At 38.2% G+C, this 26,607-nt stretch overlaps 1 protein-coding gene across 1 annotated transcript in view; it reads left to right on the forward strand.

Annotated features, from left to right (window-relative positions):
- The first annotated feature begins 3,931 nt into the window (after positions 1–3,931).
- LOC109004145 (DEAD-box ATP-dependent RNA helicase 10-like) overlaps positions 3,932–26,607 on the forward strand; it is a 29,586-nt gene continuing 6,910 nt past the window's right edge. Inside the window, exons 1-13 of the mRNA XM_035695656.1 lie at positions 3,932–4,141; positions 4,273–4,333; positions 4,440–4,555; positions 15,288–15,449; positions 16,851–16,974; positions 17,103–17,172; positions 20,090–20,152; positions 22,207–22,281; positions 23,895–24,014; positions 24,194–24,238; positions 24,329–24,403; positions 25,183–25,329; positions 25,501–25,638. Coding sequence (XP_035551549.1) covers positions 15,317–15,449; positions 16,851–16,974; positions 17,103–17,172; positions 20,090–20,152; positions 22,207–22,281; positions 23,895–24,014; positions 24,194–24,238; positions 24,329–24,403; positions 25,183–25,329; positions 25,501–25,638 — 990 coding nt within the window. The 5' untranslated portion in view covers positions 3,932–4,141; positions 4,273–4,333; positions 4,440–4,555; positions 15,288–15,316. The remainder of the gene's footprint in view (positions 4,142–4,272; positions 4,334–4,439; positions 4,556–15,287; positions 15,450–16,850; positions 16,975–17,102; positions 17,173–20,089; positions 20,153–22,206; positions 22,282–23,894; positions 24,015–24,193; positions 24,239–24,328; positions 24,404–25,182; positions 25,330–25,500; positions 25,639–26,607) is intronic.

Here is a 26,607-nt window from a genome sequence, read left to right on the forward strand (position 1 = left end):
AAGGAAGTTTAATGAATTAACTTTGTTTAAAGCATTTTTGAAACCTTAATATAAGATGGCACATAGTTTCCATTGCGTACAAAATCCTAGAAGCCTACATCTTTATAATATGAATTTTAAACATTTGGTAAGAAAATTGTATGTCATCAGGACTTGGTATTACACAAAACTATAGTATTTTGAAGGATTACTCTGTCTGAGAGCCTATATATTTTTCCTACAAGATAAAATGTTGAAATGTTGGTATTTTTCCTATAGTATGTTGGTAAACTATAGTATGTTGGTATTTTTCCTACAAGGAGCTTCATTAATCATGCGTTCTTGATGAAATGTTGCATGTTTGAATGAGTGGCAGTTTACCTTTGGAGGCAGGAAGTTAGGGATGCTGATAGCAGAACCATTATGTTGATTATGTGCATGATCCAAAATCTCGTGCATCATTTTCTTCTTGATTCAGCATTTTTTGAAGCATAGAGACCTGCATGCATTTAAATGGGAGTAGCTTAAAATAGCTTTCTCCAACAACATGAATGCAATATTTCCGGATCAGATCGAATAAAAGCTCCCGATTATATCCAATATATCTATGTTAACATGTTGCAATTGATGTTCTAATAGGAGACTTTTCTGTTCTAATCATTATAGCTTTCATTTATCTGTTGTAATTGATGTTGTTGGCAACTTATGGAGACTCAGCCCAATAGAAAATTTTTCAAAATGGCATCACCGGATCAAGGTGAAAGAAATCAATGTTTCCCCCTATTCCAGATTCAAGATGTGAAAACTAATGCATTTTGATATTTGTAAATTTATGTTTTATTTTAATTAGTTGTGATGTGTTATTGTTTATTTTATTTTTTATAAATTTATGTTTTGCATTGTGATGTAATAACAATATTATTTATTTTGCATTTATTTTTATTTATTTGTTAATTTTTTTTATAAAAACATTTTTTAAGTTTTAAAGTATTTTTTAAGAAAAATAAAAAAATCAAAACCGGATTTATCTGATTATAACCCGAATTAAATCCGGTTATAATCCGGATATCCGGTTACAATCCGGATATCCGCCCGGATTTTAACATCCGGATCCGGATCCAGTTATGGCCGGATATCCAGATCCGAATCCGGATCCGGTTGAACACCTCTAGCAGGAATCATATTTGAACTTTACAATGTGTTAGTAAAGCTCCAAACATGTAAATTCTATATATGATTACTAATTAATTAGAATATGATTATTAATTAACATATAATAGGTCATATGGTAAAATATGATAAAATTAAATAAATTAATAATTAAAAAAATTAAATTAATATTATTTTATTATCATATAATGAATAAATAGATACTTCAATATAGAGATTTGATATGAATGGAATAATTTAAGTTAAATTCATCTCATATTATTTTATTATTATATAATGAATAAATGAATAATCCAATGTGAGGATTTGATGTGAATGGAATAGTCAAAATTAAATTCATCTCATATTAGCTAAAATTTGGGTCTGACTTTGGCTACTCGAGAGTGCTCTCAAATCACTAAACTTATATTAACTCTAAAACTCTTTACATGTGAGACCTATAATATTTTTTAACATATCATAAATACATCTAACTTCATTTTAATATCAAATACATCTAAATTTATCTTAATATTTAAATATATATAAATTCATTTTAAGTGAATCTCACAAAACTTATTCTATTATCTAAAATTATTACTATTAATAAATATTTCAACTCAACTCAATTCAATTCAAACGAAATCTTGAGGACATTACAAGGGTAGGACTGTTCATCCGGGCCGGGTTTTTTTCCCGGCCCGGTCCGGAATCCGGAAAACCTGAATCCGGATTGAAAAACCCGGATCCATCCGGCCCGGATACGGGTTACAAATCCAGGTACCGGGTCTAAACGAAAACCACAATCCCCCCCTTCCCCGAGTCTGTCTCTCTCGCTATCTCTCTTTCTCTCGTTACGCTTGCCGCTTGCGAAAGGAGAAACCCTAAATCCGTGCCTTCTCGCCGCGACCCCATCGCCGCCGCCGCATCTTCGTCGCCGTCACCGTGACCCCGTGAGTCTGTCTCTCTCTCACTCTCTCTATCTCTATCTCCCTCTCTCTCTCTCTCCATTGGATTTCTGGGTTTGGATTATTAGAAACTATATATTGTTGAGTTTTCCATAAGCGGGCTTCTGGGTTTGGTTAATCTCTGGCAAGTTTACTTCGGAGAGAGCCCGATTCTAGGACTCGGCTTGATCTGGGTTTGAATAAACTTTTGACCGTCCGAAGCTAATGATGAAGGAATTAGTTATTAAGTGCATTGTAGGAATTTATCACTTAAATCCATGCTTTAAATATAAATTAGTTTATAACCAGTACAATGTGCAGGATTTGGATTACTTTGTTAATTGACAAGGTCTTTTAGCTTTGCTCGATCAGAATCAAGGTAAAGTAAAAACTACATTGACTTAAAAATAGTTTCATCTGCTGAGACGATTGTTGGCTCTCCAAACAAATTAGACTTGTAAATTTTGCCATATCTGAAGAATGAGTAAGAGTGTAAGTACTACCGCTCTAACTGTATGAGTAGAACATAAAGTTTCGGTTTTAGGGTCTTCTTTTTTTGTGGGTGTAGAGTGTGGTTTTACCTTGATATGTGTTTCTCCATGAATTCTCTTACTTGAGTAGCAGAGTAAGGCTTAAGATAGCCAATAGTTTCACCAAGAAAAGGCCAGCCCATGTTTCCTGGTGGGAGGTCCAGCTTTCAGGTCATGTCATGTGTTTGTGTCGTGGTGCATAATTTATCAAGAAAAATGGAACCAAAAGGTGAAACTTCAAAAGCTACCGTAAGCATTATAGGTCAGATGTCTGCCATTTGTTTACCAATAATACACCTCAGTTTGAACCTCCTTCAATCAAATTTACAGCAGAAATATACCAACAGGATTAAACCCAACAGTGCTGAACAAACTGACCATTCATAGGGGTCTCTATATAAGCAGCAAGTGCAATAGAAGCAGAAATAAGACTCTTATTATAATAGGGGCCTTGTTTTCTCAGACCACCTTGTTTTCTTTTTTCAAATTCAAATTTTTTTTTTTATCTTCTGATTTTTATCCTTTATTTGTTACTGTTGTGAAGATCTGATTTCTTATGCTCTGATGCAGGGTGTTGATCCAAGTATTAGAACGGAGGTTTGGCCTTTCCTTCTTGGAGTGTCAGAATTCCCATCTATGTATCTTTATGTATCAATGTCTATGCGTGTTTGTATTATAGTATTTTTGTTCCTCTCTCTTTGATTGAGAAACTAAGTTAGATTTTGCTACATTTTGGAGACTTCTTGTTATGTTGTTAGCCATAGCCACAGGTTAACCTAATCCTATGGATTGCTTGATCCATGGCTGACTTTAAGTTGGTTGATTTATGATATGTTTTTTCCTACCCTAGTCTTGATTTTTTAACCATTCTTGTCTTATGACTCAAATATTTTTTTTTTTAGCTTCTTCTGATTTTTATCCTTTATTTGTTACTGTTCTGGATCATATGTTGAGCATAGAGCTTAGACCCATAGTTTTTGAAAAGTTCAATGTTAAATGCCAGAATTGTGTTTAGGATAATGTTTTTCACAATGGAAACAGGTGTTGTATTCTCTCCTTAAAAGCCATTAATGGTCGAAGTTAAAAAATAAAAAAAAAAAATCCGGGTTCAACCCGGAACCCGAGATCCGGGTTTTGAAAAACCCGGATTTATCCGGGTTCCAACCCGGGACTGACCCGGATCAATCCGGCCCGAGTTCCAGCCCGGGTTTGAAACCCGGATCCGGATCCGGGTATACCCGGGTTCCCGGGTTGGAACCCGGATGAACAGTCCTATACAAGAGAGCTAAAGGGCATTACTTGTAATTTTTTTAAAATCATCCCAACGTTTTGGAACTTTCCATCCATCTTTGAAATTGAAACCCTTCTTTCTTCCTCTTCTTCACACAGCCGCCGCTCCTCGCCGATCAGCCTCTTCTCTCTCCGTCCGTCTCTCTCTCCCTCGGTCTCTCGGTCTCTCTTCTTCGTGATCTTTTTTTTTTCCGTTGGACGCCTCACTCCGACGCCCTTCGTCCTCGGTTTCTGTCGCTGACGCCAGTAAGTCCCTCTCTTTCTGTCTCCATCCGTGCCTCTCATTCTCTCTCTCCACTGTACCTCTCTCTCTCTCTCTCTATATATATATATATATATTTCACTCGGTCTCACTCTCTCTCCCTCTCCGTGTTTAGGCCGCTCCCTCTCCACGTCGCCCAGAACCTTCGCCACTCACGACGTCGCATGAAGCCGCAGGTAAGCCTCTCAATCCTCTTATCTCTCTCTCGGTCTCCCTCTCTGCGTATACGGTTCCGACTGTCTATCTCCCAATAACTCTCTCGCTCTCTCCGTGCTAAGCCAGCCACCGTGACTAGTGGAGGCTGCCACACCTTGTCCAGCCACGTTGCCTCGCTCCGTCGAACCCTCTTTGCAGCGCCACCTCGCCCCCGAAATCCAGCCGACCACACTCCGAGTTGGGTAAGATACTCTCTTGCTTTACCTATGTAATTGTCCTTTATTTTCTTGGCTCAAAGGATCGTTGTTCTTCTAGAACAGGAGTTGTCTATGATTGTGTTTTTGTTTTGGAGTCGGGTGACTTAATGGCTTGGTTGAGGTATATGAAATTTTTTGAAGGTCGATTATAATGTCATGGTCGGAAGAGGGAATGGGTGTATTCGGTGGGTTGGTGTATTAAAAATGCCGGGATTTGTGAGTGTTTTATAGTGATGAATTTGTAATGGGTTCTTATGAAATTCGAATGTATGTAAAGATATGTGAGTCAAGGAGATAAAAAGAATCTGTTTGAGGTTATTGGGAGTTAATATGAATTCGTTATGGTATGTAAAGTAACCAAAGGTCAGAATTTGTCAGATTGTGCTTTTCTGCATAAATTTCCAGAACACGAGTTGTGATCTGCACATGCTTAGATGAGTGAAATGACATCAAAATGTTATGACTTTCAGATATAATTTAGTCTTAGATGTTAGGAGTATATCAATATAGAATGCGATATACTAAGGGCTTGTTTGGGAACGCAAACCATCTTATCTCAAAATTTCTGATAATTTCATTTCCAAACATTACATCACACAAACACTTTTCAATTTCAAATCTTTAACTTTTTTATATAATTATTACATAATTATTACAAATTTTTCAAACTTTTTTTGATAAGTAAACGGTAGTATAAATAAGAATAGGCAAAGCCCAGGTATACAAGGTGGTATACAAGAGATAAAACCTATCTAGTTGCTAAAAAAGAAAGAAGAAAATCATGTACATTTAGGCCATTAAAATCTACAGCAATAACCCAAAGAATTAAGGTGCGGAAAAATAAAATTCTAAGATCCTCTATTGACTGCTCCTTATCTTCAAATGTCCGCTCATTACGCTCCCGCCATATGCACCACATAATACAAATAAGAACCATTTTCCACACAGCTTTGATTTGTGGAGCACCACCCGGCAATACCCAGCTAGCCAATAACTCTACCACTGTAGCAGGCATCACCCAATTTAACCCTAATCGAATGAACACATCGCTCCACAGTGCTCCAGCTATCTCACAATATAGCAAAAGATGATCTATTGTCTCCCCAACTTTCTTGCACATACAACACCATTCTGGAATAATAACCCGACGCTTCCACAGATTATCAGTGGTCAGAATCTTACCCAGAGCCGTTGTCCAAGTGAAAAAAAGTGCTTTTGGAGGTGCCTTATTCCTCCACAATCATCTCCAAGGAAAATGCATGTTTGAAAGCAAAGTAAGGGACTTATAGAAGGAGTGAACCGAAAAAACACCCTTACTTGCCGAATTCCACCACAGCTTATCTTCTCTCAATCCAGACAATCTCGTAGAGTACACACGACTGAAAAATGCCTCAAAACTGTTTAGTTCCCAGTCTCGAGCTACTCTACTAAAGGTGACATTTCAATGGAGTTGATCCCCTGAGCGAACCATGAGATCCGCCACTGAAGACTCTTGGTCACATGCCACACGAAAAACGGAAGGGAAGGCGTCCGCTAGAGCCTCCTCCTCACACCAAATGTTCCTCCAAAATTTTATACAAGTGCCCTCCCCCACCAAAAATTTAGTATGACGAGGGAACACCCCCCAACCATGTCATATGTGCTTCCAAACCCCCACCCAATAGGACCCATTCCCCCTCTCGTACACCAATCTCCATCTTACCATGTTTGCAATCAACCACTAATTTCCATAGAGCTTCTGGTTCCAAATTGTATCTCTAAAGCCATTTCCCAAGCAATGCCTGATTAAAAGTTACCACATTTTCTCTGCCCCTTGTGTAATTGCTTTTGAAATACTATCCTCCGTCTTTTTCTCTCCGTACACATGCGAAATACTATGTTTTTCATTGTTGGTGATTCGTTTATGGCGCAAGATTTCTGAAGTGATTACTGTAAGTTTTCAAGATTAAGATGGGACAATTGGTGATTGAATCCAAATGTTTCATCTTGTCTAAACTTAGTGAGGTGGTGTACGAGTAACAGAGAGAAGTTGGAAAACAGAGCACTCGGTGCTGCTGGGGTACTCTTCAGTCCAGTGGCTTTTGAAGGTGTTGGAGGAGTGCTTGCGTGAGGGGAAGAAGGAGGTTTATTCGGCAACTCGGAATGGATTCTCCAGCATTATAGCACAACGATGCAAGAATAGGAGAGGGAGATTCATTGAAATATCGGAGTATAATCAGGGAGGGAGGAGAAATGTTATTTGTGTTCCTGAGGGTGAATACGGAAGGGGATGGAGGCAGTTGAAGGTGAAGCTGAGTGAGTTAGGAATGGATGGCTCAAGAAGGATTGGTGGGCATGAAGGAGGATGGCGGAGTTTTGGTAATGGGCCACTGAGAAACAACGAAAGATCATACAAGGAGGCTCTGTCCGTGAACATTTACCAGCGCCAGGGAGGTGAGAAATCGCGCGATGGAGGTATGCACGATGGCGGTGGAAACCGAAATACAGAAGGTGCGGAAGGAAGAGGACATCGGCCATGGCAGCAGGAAGGAGTGCTGCATCCGAACTGTGCATCGAGCCATGCTTTGTGTCAGGAGACGTGGGAAGTCAGAAGGCGGTTGGCGGATTTGCAGGGACAGCTACGTTCACTGTAGAGGGATGTGGCGGTAATAGTGAATTATGTTGGGTCTGTTAAGGAAATGGAGGATACGGGGGTTATAAAAGGGAAGGAGAAAGTGAAGGATAATGGGCTGGGCTATCTAAATAAGGCCCAACAGAAAAATAAACACGGAAAGGGCTGGGTTGAGTGGAGAAAGAAACGTGGGCCGTGGCGGCCCAAGATAACCCTTAGTAGCCCGCCCGCATTCGCTCGGGCTGATGAGGCAGGGCCTTCTAGGCCTGCTGGACAACAAAGCGTTGGGCTTGGGCCTGGGCAGGCCCAACCCAGGAAATCAGAATGTCTCGGGTCAGAACCCGGGTCTTCGGGTTCGTGCCCTAACCTTCCTCTACCCGAGCTGAGCAGCCTCGGGTTCATGCCGGATAGCCAGCCGACGGCGCTGGGTCAGCCGCCGATAACACAGACGGTGCCGACGGTGGCAGAGGATGCCGCCGATGAGATGATGCCGAGTTTCTGTGCGCAAAAGGCGCTGGTGGGTTTCGAGGAGCCATTTTCTCCGCCGTGCGAGGGACAGAACCTGCTGTTGAAGGGAGTTGGAGTGTTATCGACGCCGATGGACTTACCAGTGAGACATTTGGAGGAGATTGAGGTGGATGAAGAGGGGAATGAGTCGGATGAATTAATGCACTCCGTGGAGGATGAACTTTTCATCCCTAAGGCTTGCGGTTTTGATGAACTTTCGGTGGGGAGTGGTTTTCAGGATAATAAAGTGGGGAACCCAATCCCATTGAACTATTATTTTCCAGATCAAGTCTCAGATTGGGTAATACACAAAGCAAAGGAAATTCAAAATGTGGTAGGGATAGCGTGTGATGGGTATGAGGAGCAGTTCATAGCTTTGTTAGCTGCTTTGGAAGCTGGGCACCGCCAAAATAAGAAGGGGGAATCGAAGAAAAGCCGGGAATTGAAAAGATTGATGTGGTCGATGAACTCGGAAGGTGGTTCTAGTAGGAATAGGGTTAAGGGGAAGGGGCTGAATGTTTCCCAATGAAGCCCAAGATTGTTTCTTGGAATGTTAGGGGCCTCAATGAGGTAGAGAAACGTCTTCGGATTAAACATTTAATTCGCGAGTGGAAAGCTGACATTGTATGTCTTCAGGAGACAAAAATGAAAATGATTACCAGGAAGATTGTGAGAAGTTTATGGAGCAACATATATGTGGACTGGGTTTATTTGGCCTCTTCAGGGGCATCGGGAGGCATTGTGGTGATGTGGGACAAGAGAGTGGTGGAGAAAGTGGAGGAATATCTAGGGAGACATTTGATAGCCTGTGCTTTTAGATGTGTATCAGATGGCTTTTTGTGGGCTTTTGCAGGGGTATATGGGCCGAATCAAGATTCAGATAGAAACAGGCTGTGGGATGAGATGGTAGGGGTGCATAGTTGGTGGGAGCTCCCTTGGTGCATTGGTGGGGATTTCAATGTGGTTCGTTTTCAAAGTGAATGTTCTGGAAGTAGAAGATTGAGACCAGCAAGTTTGGAGTTCTCGGAATGTATCTTTGACTTGAATTTGATCGACCTTCCACTTGTTGGGGGTGTTGCAACTTGGTCAAATAATCAGACTTGGTCCCGGCTGGACCGTTTCTTAATTTCACCTGAGCTGGAAAGTCATTTTCCGGATATTTGGCAAACACGTTTGGTACGCCTAGCTTCAGATCATTGGCCAATTTTGCTTGATTGTGGAGGTATTCGTAGTGGTAAAAGGTATTTTAAGTTTGAAAATATGTGGTTGAAGTCTGAGGGGTTTGTGGATAGGGTCAAACAATGGTGGAGATCGTATCATTTTGAAGGTACACCTAGCTACATTTTTGCAAGTAAATTGAAAGCACTAAAAGGAGACCTAAAGGAGTGGAATCAGCATACTTTTGGCAATGTAGAAGATAATAAAAATACCAAGTGGGAGGAAATACAGGAGTTAGAAAGATTACAAGAAGGGAGACCACTTACTGAGGAGGAACAAGCTCATAAAACTATGCTGGCTGCAGATCTTGAGAGAATAATTCTACAAGAAGAGATATCATGGCGCCAGAAATCAAGAGCCCTTTGGTTAAAGGAAGGGGATCGGAACACAAAGTTTTTTCATAAAATTGCAAATTCTCATAGGAGAAATAATACCATTGAGATGCTGAAAATTGAGGGGGTCGAGTGTAGAGAAAAAGAGGCTATAAAAGACCATGTGGTAAATTTTTTTGGTGAGCTTCTTACTGAACAAGTGGGATGGAGGCCGACTTTGAATGGGCTGGTTTTTGGTACTATAGAATTGGAGGAAGTCGCAAGGATGGAAAGGGCTTTTGAAGAGGAAGAGGTCTATGATGTAGTAAAGAAAATGGCAAAAGATAAGGCCCCCGGTCCGGACGGTTTCTCCATGGGTTTTTACCAAGAATGTTGGGAGGTGATAAAGGGGGATCTCATGAAGGTGTTTCAAGAGCTCTTCTCGGTAGGCAAATTTGAGAAAAGCCTCAACACCACGTTTCTTGCTCTAATCCCTAAAAAGGTAGGGGCCTCTGAGATTTCTGACTTTCGGCCTATTAGTCTAGTGAGTGGCACGTACAAGATCATTGCTAAAGTACTTGCTAACCGTCTAAGTGGGGTATTGGGACAGATCGTTACTAAGCCCCAAAATGCTTTTGTGAAGGGTAGACAAATACTGGATGCGGTTCTAATTGCTAATGAATGTCTGGACAGCCGTGTGAAAGCGGGTAGCCCAGGGTTGATGTGCAAGCTAGACATGGAGAAGGCATATGATCATGTTAATTGGGATTTTCTTCTATATCTACTGGGTAGGTGTGGATTTGGAGAAAAATGGAGGTCATGGATCAGATGGTGTATCTCCACAGCAAGATTCTCTGTGTTAATCAACGGCAGTCCAGAAGGTTTCTTCCCGAGCTCTCGTGGCTTGAGACAAGGGGATCCATTGTCTCCATTACTTTTTGTTATTGTTATGGAGGCACTAAGCAGGATGATTTCAGCCTTAGTGACTAATGGTTATTTGTGTGGCTTCCAGATTGGAACGGCAAGTAGGGGTACCACTACCATCTCACATTTATTATTTGCAGATGATACGCTTATTATGTGTGAAGCTGAATTAGATCAACTGAGGGCTGTGAGGGCATTGTTGCTTTGTTTTGAAGCAGTGTCTGGTTTAAAAGTGAATTATGATAAATCTGAGTTGGTGCCTATTGGAGAGATTCAAAATTTGAGAGTATTGGCTGGCATACTGGGTTGCAAGATAGGGTCTCTCCCTATAAACTATTTGGGTTACCTTTGGGTTCAGCCTCGAGGGCGATTTCTATTTGGGATACAGTGATTGAAAAAGTAGAGAGAAGATTGGCAGGTTGGAAGAAAATGTATCTGTCAAAAGGGGGCCGGATTACGCTTATTAAAAGTACGCTCTCTAATTTACCCACTTACTTCTTATCCTTATTTCCTATACCGGCTAGTGTAGCGGGACGTCTTGAGAAGATACAAAGAGACTTTTTGTGGGGGGGTCTAGGTGAAGAATTCAAATTCCATTTAGTCAAGTGGGAAATGGTGTGCCGTCCGATCTCCAATGGTGGTTTGGGTATTAGAAATTTGAGGATGTTCAATCGGGCACTACTTGGCAAATGGTTGTGGCGGTATATTAAGGAACCGGATGCCTTATGGAAGATAGTGATTGAGAACAAATATGGTAGTCTTGAGGGGGGTTGGTGTACTAGAGATGTTCGAGGGGCTGCTGGTAAAGGGCTATGGAAACATTAGGAGAGGATGGGTGGTTTTCCATCGGCACACAAGATTGCAATTGGGTACAGGTACAAAGATCAGATTTTGGAAGGATGTTTGGTGTTCCGATAATGCTCTACAAGACAGGTTTCCTACACTTTTTATGATTGCAAATGCTAAAGATGCCATGGTGGCGGAGGTAATGGAAGTTGTAGGTAGAAACATCCAATGGAATATCAATTTCTTGCGAGCAGCACATGACTGGGAGATGGGTAGTTTTGTAGACTTTTATAGTCTATTATACTCTTGTCGCCCAAATACCCAGCATACAGATGATTTGTGGTGGAGTCCAACAAGGAAAGGGATCTTCACTGTTAGCTCCTTTTACAAGGTACTTACACAAGTTCCTGACAGACAATTTCCATGGAGAAAGCTTTGGCGCAATAAGGCTCCTCTCAAAGCTTCTTTCTTTGTTTGGACAGCGGCTCTGGGGAAGGTACTTACTACGGATAATTTAAGGAAAAGAAACATAATTATAGCTGACTGGTGTTGTATGTGTAAAAAAGCGGGTGAATCGGTGGATCATTTACTTTTACACTGCGAAGTAGCCAGGACTATTTGGGATGCGGTGTTTAACAAAGTAGATTTAGCGTGGGCTATGCCAGAAACTGTGGTGGATGCTTTGGCCTGTTGGACCACAATTGGAGGTGCGAGACAGATTAAAGAGGTTTGGAAGATGATTCCAAACTGTATTTTGTGGTGCTTATGGCAGGAGCGCAATGAGAGGATTTTTGAAGACAAAGAGAGATCATTAGCGGAGCTAAAATTGTTATTTTTTAGGACCCTATGTACTTGGGCTAATGCGGTGGTCTTTAATGGCACAGATTTTCATGAGTTTTTAGTTTCTAATGCTCGCACCTAATTAGGCTGAGGGCATTAGAACATTTGTTTGTAATTGACATTTGGCTGGATGAATATATTCTTATTTTACTTATCAAAAAAAAAAAAAAGTTCTCAAATTTTTTATCCCCAACCCATTTGAAGGAATTGGTCTACACACCTTATCTCAATTGACTAAGTGAAACTTGAATTCATCTCCCATCCTACTCCATAAGAAATCTCGAAAAAGTTTTTCGATTCGTTCCATCACACTAGCGGGAATTGGAAATAAAGATAGAAAGTAAGTTGACAAGTTAGAGAGAGTACTCTTGATAAGAGTCACTCGGCCTCCTTTCGACAAATACAGTTTTTTCCACCTAACCAATCTTCGTTCTATTTTCTCAATAACTGTGTTCCAAATAGACAAAGCCCGTGAAGCAGCCCCCAATGGTAACCCCAAATATGTCATAGGGAGAGAAGCGACCTTACACCCAAGAGTGTTAGCCAACTGTCGAGAGAAGCTGACGTTCCCAACAGGCACTAACTCTGATTTATCGAAGTTAACATTCAAACCTGACGCTGCTTTGAAACAAAAAAGAAGCACCTTCAGTGCCCTAAGTTGGTCTTGCTTTGCATCACAGAAAATTAAAGTGTCATCTGCGAATAATAAGTGGGAGACCGAGATGAGACCCCGTTGTGGATCACCCACTGAAAAACCAGCCATAAAACCATGACTAACCACAGCCGTTAACATCCTACTCAAAGCCTCCATGACGATAACGAAAAGCAGAGGGGACAAGGGATCACCCTGTCTTAAGCCTCGAGAGCTATTGACCCTCTGGGTTACCATTGGTCAAGACTGAAAATCTTGCCTTTGAGATGCACCATCTGATCCATGTACACCACCTCTCCCCAAAGCCACATATGTTCAGTAAGTACAAGAGGAATTCCTAGTTTACATGATCATATGCTTTTTCCATATCTAATTTACAAATAATACCTAGAGTGCCAGACTTTAATCTACTATCAAGACATTCATTTGCAATTAAGACCGAGTTCAAAATCTGACAACCCCTTACAAAAGCATTTTGTGGCTTTGAGATTACTTTATCAATTGTCACCCCTAACCTGTTAGCTAGCACCTTTGAAATGATTTTGTATATCCCATTAATGAGGCTAATGGGCCTAAAGTCCTTCGACTCCTCCACTCCGGATTTATTCGGAATCAAAGCAATAAAAGTAGCATTTAGGCTTTTCTTGAATTTCCCAGCCAAGAAAAACTCCTGAAACTCATTTATAATGTCGTCTTTCACCACCTCCCAACATGTTTGGAAAAACCCCATCGTAAAGCCATCCGGACCTGGTTCTTTATCCTTTACCATCTTTCGAACTGCATCCAATACCTCCTCCTCCTCAAAAGATCTTTCCAACCAGGATGCTACCTGTGATTCTATGGACTCAAAACCAAGTCCATCTAGTTTGGGCCTCCCGCCCAATGTTTTGAATACCGTACCGGACGTCGTACCGGTCAAGGTACTGGAACGAAATATTTCGGTACCGGTACCGTTTCGCGATAGCCTTTCGGAATAACATTTCGGGATAGTCAATATATAAATAAATTATATATATAAATATATATAAAAATTATATTCCAAAATAATAGTCTGTATATAAATAAATTATATATATAAATACCAAAATAATAGTCTTATATAAATAGTCTAATCTGAATTAGGGGTTAAAAAATAAGTTTGTAGTTTGAAAAAACGAAAAAAAAAAAAAAAATAGACAGGCTGAAATATTGGCCGGTACCGGCCGAAATATAGGCCGGTACAGGCCGAAATTTAGTCTGGTATGGCTGGTACCGGCCGGTACGGCCAGTATTTTAGTCGGTACGAAACAAATATAGTATCTGTACTGGCCGGACGGCCGAAACGAAAAATTTCGGCCGTACCGGCCGGTACGGTACGAAATTTAAAACACTGCTCCCGCCCTCATTTTCAGTAAATAGATGTTCATAGAAATTCACCACATGTTTCCCGGATCACAGGGGCCCCTAGAAATTGACTAGTATTGTCCACTCTCTAGGTGATTGGGATTTAATTCCTTCTTGTACTTGGCCCTTTAATAGAGGTTTTCACTCAGAGTGTGAAATATCATGCTGTTTGGTGTTTCTTCGTTGATAGTGTTTTGTTAATGGCGTAAGAATATTGTGGTTTTTCTTTTCATTGACGTTGGTGGTTTTGGGTGTTCGATAGTGTTCTGTTGCACTAGATAATGCCCCCCATGAAACGTGTTGTGATTGAGTCTAAGCTTTTTTAGGTGGGTAGGGATGGGCGATATGTATTTTTGAGCGAGAAAGGGCGGAAATGGGTGAAAAATATGAGAGTGGGGGTGGGGACTGCCAGGTGGTTTTGTAGAGCTCTGGAGGGTAGTCTGAAGGCTGCAGATAGGGGCTTTTACTCTGCTCATAGGGATGGGGACAGAGGCTATATTGCAAACAAAAATAATAATTATAGGGGCTGTTATTCTCACTGGGTGCAAATAATCTCTAGGGGCCATCAGACTGGGAGATTTTTTCCTTGAATTTCCCCAAGTGCAATTGCAGGAAACTCCTTGTTGAGGGCTTGTGCACCCCCGGGATTATTCGGGACGCTGTTCTGAACACCTGATGCCAATAAAAAAAATCAAATGATTACTTGTTATTTCAAGTGCAAAAGTATCACCTTTGGCTTTATGAGATCGGGGTGTTATATTTAAATATTTCAAATGAGATAGAGAGAATAAAAAATTATTTCATCTTTTTAGTTGGAACTTTTGGTGGTTCTCTGAAAAACATAGCAAAAAAGATATTCCTAAAGTCAATACTAGGAGGAATGTTTAAACCAATGCTTCCATAGATTCAACTGTGGTTTACAATTATAGTTTCCATACTTGTGGGTCCGAAGGGCCTTGCCTTGGAGAGGTTCTCCGACATAATTTTTTTTTTTTTTTGCATCATCTCCCTGATAACTATTTAGTGAGAACTGAGAAGAACACAAACCTGAGTATCTCTTTCTCATTTAACTATATTGTTAGGCCAAGTAACGTTCACCTAAAATGAAATAAATAATATTATAAATTCAAAATTTTATGTTAAGTATATAATTTCATGAGGCTTTACTGGTTTTTGCTCTCTCATTATACATGTATGTTATAGGTTGAAAACATGCACTTTTTCCCTTTTCTGCTTAGTAGCTCTGTGATGTACCGAGAATGGTGACTGTAATCAAAATAGATTAAGTGTAATTTATTGTCTCTCACTTATAAAAAAAAAAAAAAAATTATTGTTGCTTCTTTATGTGCATGTCTTTTTTTATATGTATATGAAAAACATTAAATTGTTATACTTTACCAATCATGATATCTGTTTGATCTAGGTTTGATTTTGTTGCACTCTTTTAATGTTATAATCCTTTGCAATTTTTTTACTTGGAGACAGATTTTTTTGAGCCGATATAGTTATTGGGAATGGCAGAAGACAAGTTAGTCAATACATTTAACGATTTGGGAGTATGTGACCAGTTGGTGGAGGCTTGTGAAAATCTGGGATGGAAAATACCATCGAAGATACAGGCTGAAGCAATTCCTCATGCGCTTGATGGTTTGTTTTCTTACTTTATTAATCTTTTTCTATCTTGCTGTGTTTTAATTTCATTGTTACTTTTTTTGACAATAAATATAAAAAACAAAACTCAGTTATGTTGTTTAGGGGCTGGGGAATTTACAAGAATTACCAAATATGTGGCGGGTGATGGATTTAGGACAAGATTCTAGTACAATGTTTGGTGTGGGCATCAAACTCTTGAGGTGGCCTTCCCAGAATTATTTAGCACTGCTTGTTATAAGGAAGCTTACTTAAGTTGCATATCATTTATAGTTTTTGTATGATGCTCTCCTGTGGGATGTGGATTTTATTAGAACAACACGACCAGGAGCTGGAGGTACTTACCTTGTTTTTGGATCGTTTGCATTTGGTTCACCGTAGAAAGGGTATCAAGGATAAGATCTATTGTGCGCCCTCAAAGCGTGGGTGGTTTCATGTAAAAATCAATTTACATGACATTAATCCATTCCCTTGGAAGACCATCTACTGGATCAAGGCATTGGGGAATTTATAGGTCATCTATATTTGCATTGGGAGGTGGTAAGTGGTCTCTGGATTGTTGTTCGTTTTGTTTCAATTAGATTGGGTTAAGCCTTGCCTTGTGAAACTTTAGGTGTATTGGAAAGGGACGTTGTTTGTTATGGTGTATATGGAGAGCAAAAAACCACTAGAGCTTGAAGGACAGGGAGAACATGGGAGGGCATTAAGGATTTATTCTTTACAACCCTTTATCACTAATCGTGTGCTAATTTTAATTTTCATTTTTCAAGCTTTCATGACTTCTTTGCTTTATTTCTCGTTTCCTTTCTTCCTCTTTTGGTAAGTAAAAAATCATGGGGTGCCTCGATTGGTGTTTCTCATCAATCTCATATCTTAACCCCAAGGGGTGGTGTAGTGGTCTTGGAGCGAGCCATATGAATCGGGCGTCCTAGGTTCGAAACTCTGCATTCACACTCCTGGGGTCATCAAACTGGTAGAATTTTCGCTCAAAATATCCGAGATGCACTTGCGAGTAACTCCTTGTCGAAGGTTTGTTCAAACCTAGGATTAGTCCAAATTTTGTCCCAAGCACCCGGTGCCAATAAAAAAAACCTTTATCTTATCAAAAACAGATGTTGAATGTTCCTTTTGATCATTAATGAAGTTTAACCCATACAAAACAATAAAGTTGAAGGTTGTTTTTTGTTTGTTTCAAATTAGTATGTTTCTTTCTTCTTTTCCAATGAGTTGTTGATTTCATTTTTTTTATACACAATTTATTGATTTCTTGACTTTTTGTACATTTCTAGGCAACCAAGCAGAATAAATTGTAGTGTTTACTTTAATTTTATTTGTGAGTGAGATTTAATTTTCTGTACTATATTAGAATACTCATCTCTTGGAACTTCTCTATTTTAGGAAAAGACTTGATTGGACTTGCTCAAACGGGTTCTGGTAAGACAGGAGCTTTTGCCCTTCCCATTTTGCAAGCACTTTTAAACTCTCCAAAAGCATTCTTTGCTTGTGTGCTATCCCCTACAAGGTTTGATATGTGACCCTTGGTTAATTCTTGTAGGATAGCTTTTTATTTCTAATTCTAGGAAGTACATCTGAATTGATAAGAGATTTGGTTTCTATGTTTTGCTATCACTCATCCTTTGCAATTTCTAGGGAGCTTGCAATTCAGATTCACGAGCAGTTCGAAGCTTTGGGATCAGGCATTGGTGTTAAGTGCGCCGTGGTGAGATTTTGGCCAAAATTGGTATCTAATTACACTGTTACTTTTGATGATTTTATTAGTCACATTATATTTCAACTACATGATGGTACACAAGATGTATTTCCTTCACATAAGTAACTTTTGGCTTCGGGAATATATAATGTAGTTCCTGCATTGTACAATTAATTTGTACCCTCGTTTTTACACTTTTACAAAACAAGTATTTTTCTGGTAATAAGTATGCAATGATCAACGTTCTATGTTATTTGATGTTATCTTCTATCATGATTAATGAATCAATGAAATATTTATTTATTTTTATATTGTGATTATATTGAGTTTCTCACTAGTTCATGAAAAATTTGCTATAAGCCGATTTGAGAATAGGTATTCTTAGTAAGAACAGTAATTCTCAAAAATATAAAATCTTGCCTCTTCCTATACTTTTAATACTTAAATATGTGAATTATACACTCCTAAGAAGAGAATGTGAAATTCTCATGGGATTCCAACAATACCCATGTTTAGTATGATAGTTGGTGAGTGAGATTCTACATTGTTTGGGATGGAGAAGTTCTTGGCTTTTATAATAATTTCATAAAGTTCCAATTGTAATCTTGATTAGTCATTTTGGAGTATGGGCATAACTGTAACTTTGGTCGTCATTGGGTTGTTACAAATTTTATAAGAGCCAAACCCAACCTGAAATGTTGGACTTGAGGCATTCTCCTTTGGTAGAATGGCTCAATGAGGACGTTGGCGATTTGGGGAGGGGGGAGGGGAGATTGCAATAACCTATGTTTAGTATTGAGGGTGGTGAATGAGATTCCACATTGCTTGGGAAAGAGAATTGTTTCTCTCTTCCTTCTTCAAATTCATCTCGCCTTTCATAGGTTTGGAACCCTTATGTTGAGCACCAATTGATTTTTACCCGTTATAATGATTTCAAGGAGCTCCAATTACAACATTAACTAGTTCTTTTAGAGTAGGGTCCAGATGTAGTTTGATCCTTTGTTGATTTGTTACACCTAAATTTAACTGTGGAAGAAAGCGCTAGTCTTAAACTCAAATGGCAGTGGAAGCAACAATGCTTGAAATGGAGCAACCTCAATATGTGTAGGAGCAATGGTTCTCACAATGGCACTAGCAGAGTGAGTATCAAAAGACCTATTTTAGGGGTGAGACCCCATATTATACTAGCATCTCTTTCGAGTAGTTGAAGGCAGGTTTCTTTCCCTTCACTCCACACTAGGTTAAGGGTTGCACTTCCTATTAGCTGGATATAAAATCAAAACAACTAGAACCCCTAGGGGTTGACTCAAGTGGTAAAGGCCTTGGCTTGGGGGTATGCTCCCCTTAGGTCTAAGGTTCAAATCCCCTTGGGTGCAAACAATCTCTAGGGGCCATTGAACTGAGGGATTTTCCCATTGAATTACCCGTTATGCAATTGCAGGAAATTCCTTGCCGAGGGCCTGTGCACCCATGAGATTAGTCAGGACACTGTTCTTGGACACCCGGTGCCAATAAAAAGAAAAAAAAAAAAACAAAACAAGTAGGGTCAGTTAAAAGATATCAAATAAGCAAAGGTTCAACCATCACTATATCTTTATTGTAAATATGCAGTTACAAATAATTCAACCAAATAGGAATGTGGCTTAAGATAATTCCAAGCAGCAAAACTTCAATCATTTCAATTTGTTTGAAAGGACAAAGGGAGATTTGGGATAAGGGGTGCCTCTTTGCAATAGGAATTGTAGTGACCAGGACCGAGCTATTGTTTGCCAAAACCCAATTCTTTGCAAAATTGTACGACCATACGTGGAGGTTGATGCCTGCCTTGTGCTGAGTGGTCAAGGAAGTTGACCTGATAACACGAGATCAACGATCAAAGGTGTGGTGAACAGCAGTTGTAACTGTAATGATCCTAAGGGAGCAAAATTGCTTGTCGAGTATGTTCCGACCTGCATGTTAGGAACTTAATTTAGTACTTAAACCCCAAGGGATGGCGTGGTGATCTTGGGGTGAGCTATATAACTGGATGTCTTGGGTTCAAATCTCCGCATTTACACTCTTGGGGCTGTCAGACTAAGGGAGTTTACCATTGAATTACCCGGCATGCACTTGTGGGAAACTTTTTGCCGAAGACTTGTGCACCCTCGAGATTAGATGATACTTTATTCCCGAATACCTGGTGCCAATAAAAAAAATAGTTTTTGATAATAAGTAAATGCTTATTTTATTTTGATACCTAGTGCCAACAAAAATTGTGCTTATTTTATTCTTTTTATGAGTAATAAGCAGTCAAGGAATCATCAAGAAACTTGATCTCTTTGGAACGAAAGGAATGGTCGCTGTTTTGATAATAGGGAACGTTTGATGGAAGGGTTCAGGGACTTTTTCTTTCCTACATTGTTACTCTGGGCTTCAGCTATTGTATTGAATGGGATTAGTTTTAATGACTTTTATGCTGCTTTTCACAGCCCTTAGCTTGTAATTAGGTTCATCTCTTGTATACTTCCTGTGTACCTGGGCCATACCTATTTATGTTCTTTATTTTTCTAATAGGGTCTATTTATGGTCTTAACGTAGGAGAGAAGTCCATAACCTATCATTATATGAATCATAAATGGAGTTGGGAGTCTTTACCTTTTTTGTCAGTAAGGTCTAAGCATATAGCCATGAATGATGTTGCAGTGAAAATATGTTTCATTATATATAAGAGTATTGCAATGACAAGAAAACTCTAGAAAAGGATCTTCTTTTGGTTGCTGAAGGTTTTGATGCTAAGATTGTTAGGTTCAATTTGTACGATATTGGGGTTGGATAGAAGTTTCTTTTTATATTTGCATTTTTTTAATGTTGATGAATCTTTTTTTCATTTTTGGGTGGGTAACGTCAGCGAATCTTTTTAATAAGTATCTCCATGAATTCTCTGTAGCTTGTTGGGGGGGTGAACATGAAGGAACAGATTAAGAACCTTGAAGCGCAGCCACACATTATTGTAAGTGCTTATATTTTTCTGTCAACAATTTTTATAATTTTTTGCATTATCGATAATATGTGAATTTTTTATAGCTTTTTTTCTATATTGTCTATGTTGGATTGCAAAACTGCATTGATGGGAGTCCGTTTTGAAGGTTGAAAGTATTTTAGAAGTTTTTTGTGGTTATAGTAGTTTTTTTTTATGACGAAAACAAATAATTTTGAATTTTTATAATTATAATACTGATTTGTATGATTTACAAAATGTCGTTGATTATATTATAATTTTTCATCTTTCGGATGAAGATATGGGAGCTCCCATTAGTTGCTCTCTTAAAGTGTTGACTTCCCTTTAGGTGAAACTCAAAAACTTGAAATGTTATTCCAATAGACAAGAGTGCTGCTACTCAGCCCCATCATTTTGCCCCCTCAAAGTTACCACTAGTTCAAAATTTTTTTTTTTTTTTGTGTTTTTTTTTTTAAATCTTAAAAGAAAAAAAAAACACAATGCACTAGTGGTAACATTTGTAACCATTTAAAAAAAAAAAAAAATCAAATACACTAGTGGTAACTTTGAGGGGGCAAAAAGATGGGGCTAACTAGCATTATTCAATAAACAAAGTCCTCCGATTGAATGGGTGCTATACTTATTTCATTAAACGAAGTCACTCTATTGAAGGGTGTTCTCTTTGCAATATCCTTCTATAGTGTAATTCATGCATACTTCATGTGTACTAGGAAACATGGTAATGTGCACTAGTCTTAGTGAAAGTACTTGGCACACTGAAGTGCAAGCGCTGTCTAGAGCTTAGGCGCAGAGATGGCGTTTGTGCAAGTGGCACTTATTGAAGTAGAGCGTACATTTTTAAAAATAATGTATAATAACAAAAAGAAAAAGAAGGTTTAAAATGAAAGATGGTAATGTATTTAGCCTATGAACTCAATTTATTAGAGTATTATACATTATATATATCACATATGACAACTTGTGGTGTCGTGATACATTAATGATAGTCAATTCAATTAATATTTGTTCACATCCGTTTCTAGGTCTTGAATTGATATTTTAGTATTTTTGTTTTTAAAAAAAATTACAAAGTGTGCTTTTCTGCTATAAGCTTACACAAAAAGTGCCGAAAGTGCCTTTTTTTACATACGCTTCGCCTTTGGTAAGCAAAAAGTTTCAACCTTGGCACTTAAGCACACTTTTATCTACACTGATGCGCACCCTAAAGTACCAATAGGTTTCAATGTGCACTAGTCGTTAACCCGCCGCATCTCACCCATCCTGGACTCTTCTTTTTCTTCATATTATTTTTCTTTACTTATCAAAAAAAAAAAAAATGTGCACTAGTCGTTAAGATACAACCGTTGGGACTTTGTCATATGGCCTACTTTTTTGTTCAACTTGATGAGCAGATCCTAGTTAAAGGTGCACAATAAAACATATTAGCAGTTGGGGTGCACATTGCAACTTTTTGTTTTAGGGTGCATATTGCTAATTGGGTGGTAGTTCAGGATGTGATAATATTTCCTATAATTTATTTTGGTGACTCTTGTCTCATGTTAGGTTTTTGCCTTTTGTGCTTCCCTTAGTATCGGGTTGAAGGCTCCTGCACATTTGGTTGCACTCCTTCCAGGCACTCATTTATTTACCTAATATACGTACTAAAGATAATATTATTTGTCCTTTTGCTTTTTACTCTTGAATTTGAGATTTGTTTGCTTGGCCCTTTTACTATATAAACCAAAGCTTGCATTTCTTAATGTGACAAAAGATTGGATGGTACTTTTAGTTTTGAACTTAATTATGATGAAAATTAATAGAAAATATTATATTTGGTATTTTTATTGTTTCTAATTTAAAGAAACATGATATTTACTTGTGCAATGTAACTTAGTCACTAAAATTGTGTATGCGCACAAATTCCTTCATATTCAAGCGTTGTAATTCTCAATTGCCAAGAGCTCCTTTGAATTGTCTGGTTTAAATCCAGAAAACCAATTTTGCTGCCTATTTTTATTAGATTTTTAATCCACTTATAATGTTACTTATATTTCATTCCTTTGTAGGTTGCGACACCTGGTCGCCTTGTGGATCATCTTTGCAATACAAAAGGTTTCTCCCTTCGTACATTGAAGTATTTGGTACAGTTCCTTATTCCATGTTGGCTATTTACTTTTTAGGAGTTTGGAAACAATTTGATAGGAGATTGATGAATTAATTTATTTATTTGAAATTACAAGATGAATTAGTCTTTACACAAATATTAGTAAGTGCAGTACTTTAGCACTTGAGTTTCAAAAGCTTGAGCATGAAAATGAAACGAGTACCTGATAAAATATTCCCAATTGTAGCCAGGAATTGCTTGAACAAAATCGGGGTTTGGATGGTGAGATGAGATAAAATGATTTTAGATGAAAGTTGAATAAAATATTGTTAGAATATTTTTTTTAATATTATTATTGTTTTGGAATTTAAAAAAGTTGAATTGTTTATTATATTTTATGTGGAAATTTGTGAAAATTGTAATGATGAGACGAGATGGTTTTATTATCCAAACCTAGCCTAAATTACCTTCACAACAAATGAGAAATCAGAATTTGTGGTTAGTAATGCATTTTTATACCATTCAACTGTCCATTTTTGGGTTAAAATTTTATTTTTGTGGTCTTTGTAATGAGTTCTTTTATTGGTTTTTGTAGTGTTTCCATCCCATATTTTGTGGAGTCTATTGATTAAATCTAAATTCTATGGGAATCTAATATGTTTTCCAAAGTATGAGCTTTCCTCGCTGTTTTTAATAAATTTTTATATTTAATGCAAAATAAAAAAGAAAAATCACCTTGCAACTACTTTTTTCCCCTAGGAGAAGAAATCAAAAGCATCTCGATTATGGAACACATGTTTGCTAACATAAAGATATGATGATACCACAATACATTTTTTATTTGGATAAGTGATATAACAACACGTATTGAAAATTTTCGGATCTGGATTTGTTGTTTCGTCTTCTTTAGTTTACAATAAATTTTAAATATATTTTTTGTCAACTTTTATCTTTTTGAGAGGCACATGTGAAGTATTGAAATATAAACCCCTAGGGGTTGGCTCAAGTGGTAAAGACCTTGGTCTTGGTGGTATGCTCCCTCCAAGGTCTAAGGTTCGAATCCTCTTGGGTGCAAAGAATCTCTAGGGGATACCGGACTGAGAGATTTTTCCCTTGAATTACCCCAAGTGCACTTGTGTGAAGTTCCTTGTCGAGGGCATGTGCACCCCTGAGATTAGTCGGGACGCTGTTCTCGATGCCAATAAAAAAAAGTATTGAAATATATTTTGCTCATTTCATGATTTGTTTTGATATATTTTTTTAGTGTATGATTTATGGTATATCTAATAGTAAATGTTGATTTATGGTATAGTATGGGTAAGACATGCTATTGGAAAATGGCAATTAATGCTTTGCATGATGTGCGATTTGCTAGCCTTGGAGTGTTTGTCCTAAGGTTATATTGTTTTATATGATATTAACAACATAAAAAATAAACATTGTGGAGCAAAGTAAAGTATCTATTCTTCCTACCCACTTTGCAATCCACAAACTTCACCACTCTATTATGTTTTGATCTTGTGAGCAATTGATGCTTTACTCATTTAATTTATTGTATCTTTTTCGTTTGTTTTGGTTATGGTATCCTCGATACTCTTATCTTATTCCTCAATGTATTGGGGATAGTTACATTAGTTCCTTCTCTGTCAGGTTTTAGATGAAGCCGATAAATTATTGAACGAGGAATTTGAGAAATCGATCGATGAAATTTTAAATGTTGTTCCTCGTGAGCGGAGCACATATTTATTTTCGGCTACAATGACGAAAAAGGTGTGTTTTAAAGGCTTTTGTTGATTTGTGTATGTCTTTCGTATTATATCAGCATAACTATTAGTTTTTTCCGGGCGACGTTTGGACAAGAGAGGATGGGAAGCACAGTGGGTGTTGAGATGAAAAACAATATTTATATGTTGCTCCATATAATGTTTTTTCACTCACTGATGTTTTAGGTTAAGAAGCTCCAAAGGGCTTGTTTAAGAAGTAATGCTGTGAAGGTAATAAGAATCATTATTTTGTACTTCATTTCAATTTTCGATAATAATTGTCCCAACTTTTAACAATTCTCAGTTTCTGGATTATTTCAGATTGAAGTAGCATCAAAATATTCAACTGTTGACACACTAAAGCAGCATTATTGCTTTTTGCCAGCTAAGTACAAGGTTTTTCCTTTTCCCAGTGTTTAACTCCTCAAGGTGTCATATGAAAGAATGGATATGTATGCCAAATATAATGGTTGGTGATGGGTATTAGGGAAATTATCTTGGTTTATCTTTATCAAATCATTCCCAGGTGTTAGCAGAATTTTTTTTCGATGACGGGGGAACCATCCCATGGCAGAGCCCTTAGGACTCACCCGTGGAACCTAAACCCTTGGGGAGACTAGCACAACAACCCACCGCCATGGCCTCTCACTTAAATCGCAGTTTGATCCCAGGGGGAATCAAACCTGTGACATGGGGCTCATACACACAAGTTCGCCCTTAGCACTTGGGCTACCCACGGGTGGGTCGCAGTTGTTAGCACAAATAAACTAACCATTTGAATTTGTGACTGCTAATGGCTATCAGGGAAATTATCTTGGTTTTTCTTTTACTAAGCATTTTGATTAAATTCTCGGGTATGTTGAGAAAATATCCTTGAGTTTGTTGTAGAAGACAGCCATATTCTTTAGAGCATGTAGGTCAATAAAATTTGTGTATATACCCACACATTGATCAAGTTGCATGAAGCATGACTTTTGAGGTGCCACCAGAAGGGCCATCATGCTTTCTTGGTGAAACTGATGCATTTTGGAGTGAAGTGTTAATTGAAAGTGTGATAATTTCATGCCTCTTGAAGGCGTGATCTTGCCATGCATTTTAGTTTCTTTAGTTAATTGTTAATTGTTGGTGTATGCTGTGGCTTTGGCTGATTGTATTCATCATAAATGTTTTTACAGGATTGCTATCTTGTATATTTTTTGATTGAGAAGTGTGGATTCTCATCAATGGTTTTTGTGCGAACATGCGATTCAACATCTTTTGTTGCCCTGTTTCTTCGAAATCTTGGATTGAGGGCCATTCCAATTAATGGCAAAATGACCCAGGTATTATGTGTTAATTTAGCAAAACTGCACAGATTTTGAGCTATAGAATCTTTAAGGGAGTTGGAGTTTCCTTTTCATCTTCAATTTTTCTTTATTTTTTGAATTTATCCTTTGTTTTTTGATGTTTAGTCAATGTTGCAATAACATTTTTTATGGACTCCTTTTTAACAGTCGAAGAGACTTGGAGCCTTGAGAAAGTTCAAAGCAGGAGAATGCAATATTCTTGTCTGCACTGATGTGGCAAGTAGAGGACTTGACATTCCATCAGTTGATATGGTTATCAATTATGATATCCCTGAAAACCCCAAGGTTTGTCTTTTTTCAATATTTATTTTCATGATTTTTCATTTTTCACAAATCCATCACTTCTATGTTTATTGAGGGGCCATAATTCATATCTCTGCTGTTTCACATCCTGTTTGGTGGGCTTTTATGTTGATTTTTGTTAAGTGGCTCCTGTTATTGTGGAAACTTGTGAGTAGTACATGGTTGCTTTCTTTTTTTAATCGGTAAACAAGATTTTACTGATCATAATAAAAGTAGGAAAGGGCCCAAGTATATGGGACATATTCAAGAGTGCCGCCTATGCGTGATGTTCTAGTGATACAAGGAATTCATGAATGTTCATGCCATTTTAAGTAAGAAGAAAGTTGTATTGATTGAAAACAGGCGTAGTCCAAATACACATGAAGTATGCATGAATTACACCTAGCAGCAACTAGGAGCTAAACAAGCAAATTATGGAAACTAGCCCCATCACAATCAATGACCGAAGCCCAAGAAAATAGAATGTTGAATAAAAATCTCTTCAGCTTGTCCAAGGAACTCTCCTGGTCTTTGAAACACCTACCATTTCTCTCCATCTAGAGGCACCACATAATACAATGAAGAATCATTTTCCACAGTGCAGCAATTTGAACGTTACCCCAAAGACCCCTCCTACACTTAAATATATCCCATAATCCATGTCACTCCGGTCCAGTTGAAAGTATCATTCCACTAAAACCAGGTCATCTCACAATGTAATAATAAATGATCCACAGTTTCCTATTTTTCTTACATAAATAACACCAGCCCATAATGATAAGACTAAATTCCCTCTAGTTGTAAATGGTGAGGATTTTCCCAAGGGAAGCAGTCCAACCAAAGAAAGCTATCTTGGGAGGAACCTTGCATCTCCAAAATGCTCTTCATAGGAAAATGGTTACTATGATGACCCAAGAGAGCCTTGTAAAAAGATCTAACTGTGAATCTCCTACTCCCAACCAGAGTCCGGAA

Source organism: Juglans regia, chromosome 11 (assembly GCF_001411555.2).
Source record: "Juglans regia cultivar Chandler chromosome 11, Walnut 2.0, whole genome shotgun sequence".
In the NCBI taxonomy this organism is placed as follows: Eukaryota; Viridiplantae; Streptophyta; class Magnoliopsida; order Fagales; family Juglandaceae; genus Juglans; species Juglans regia.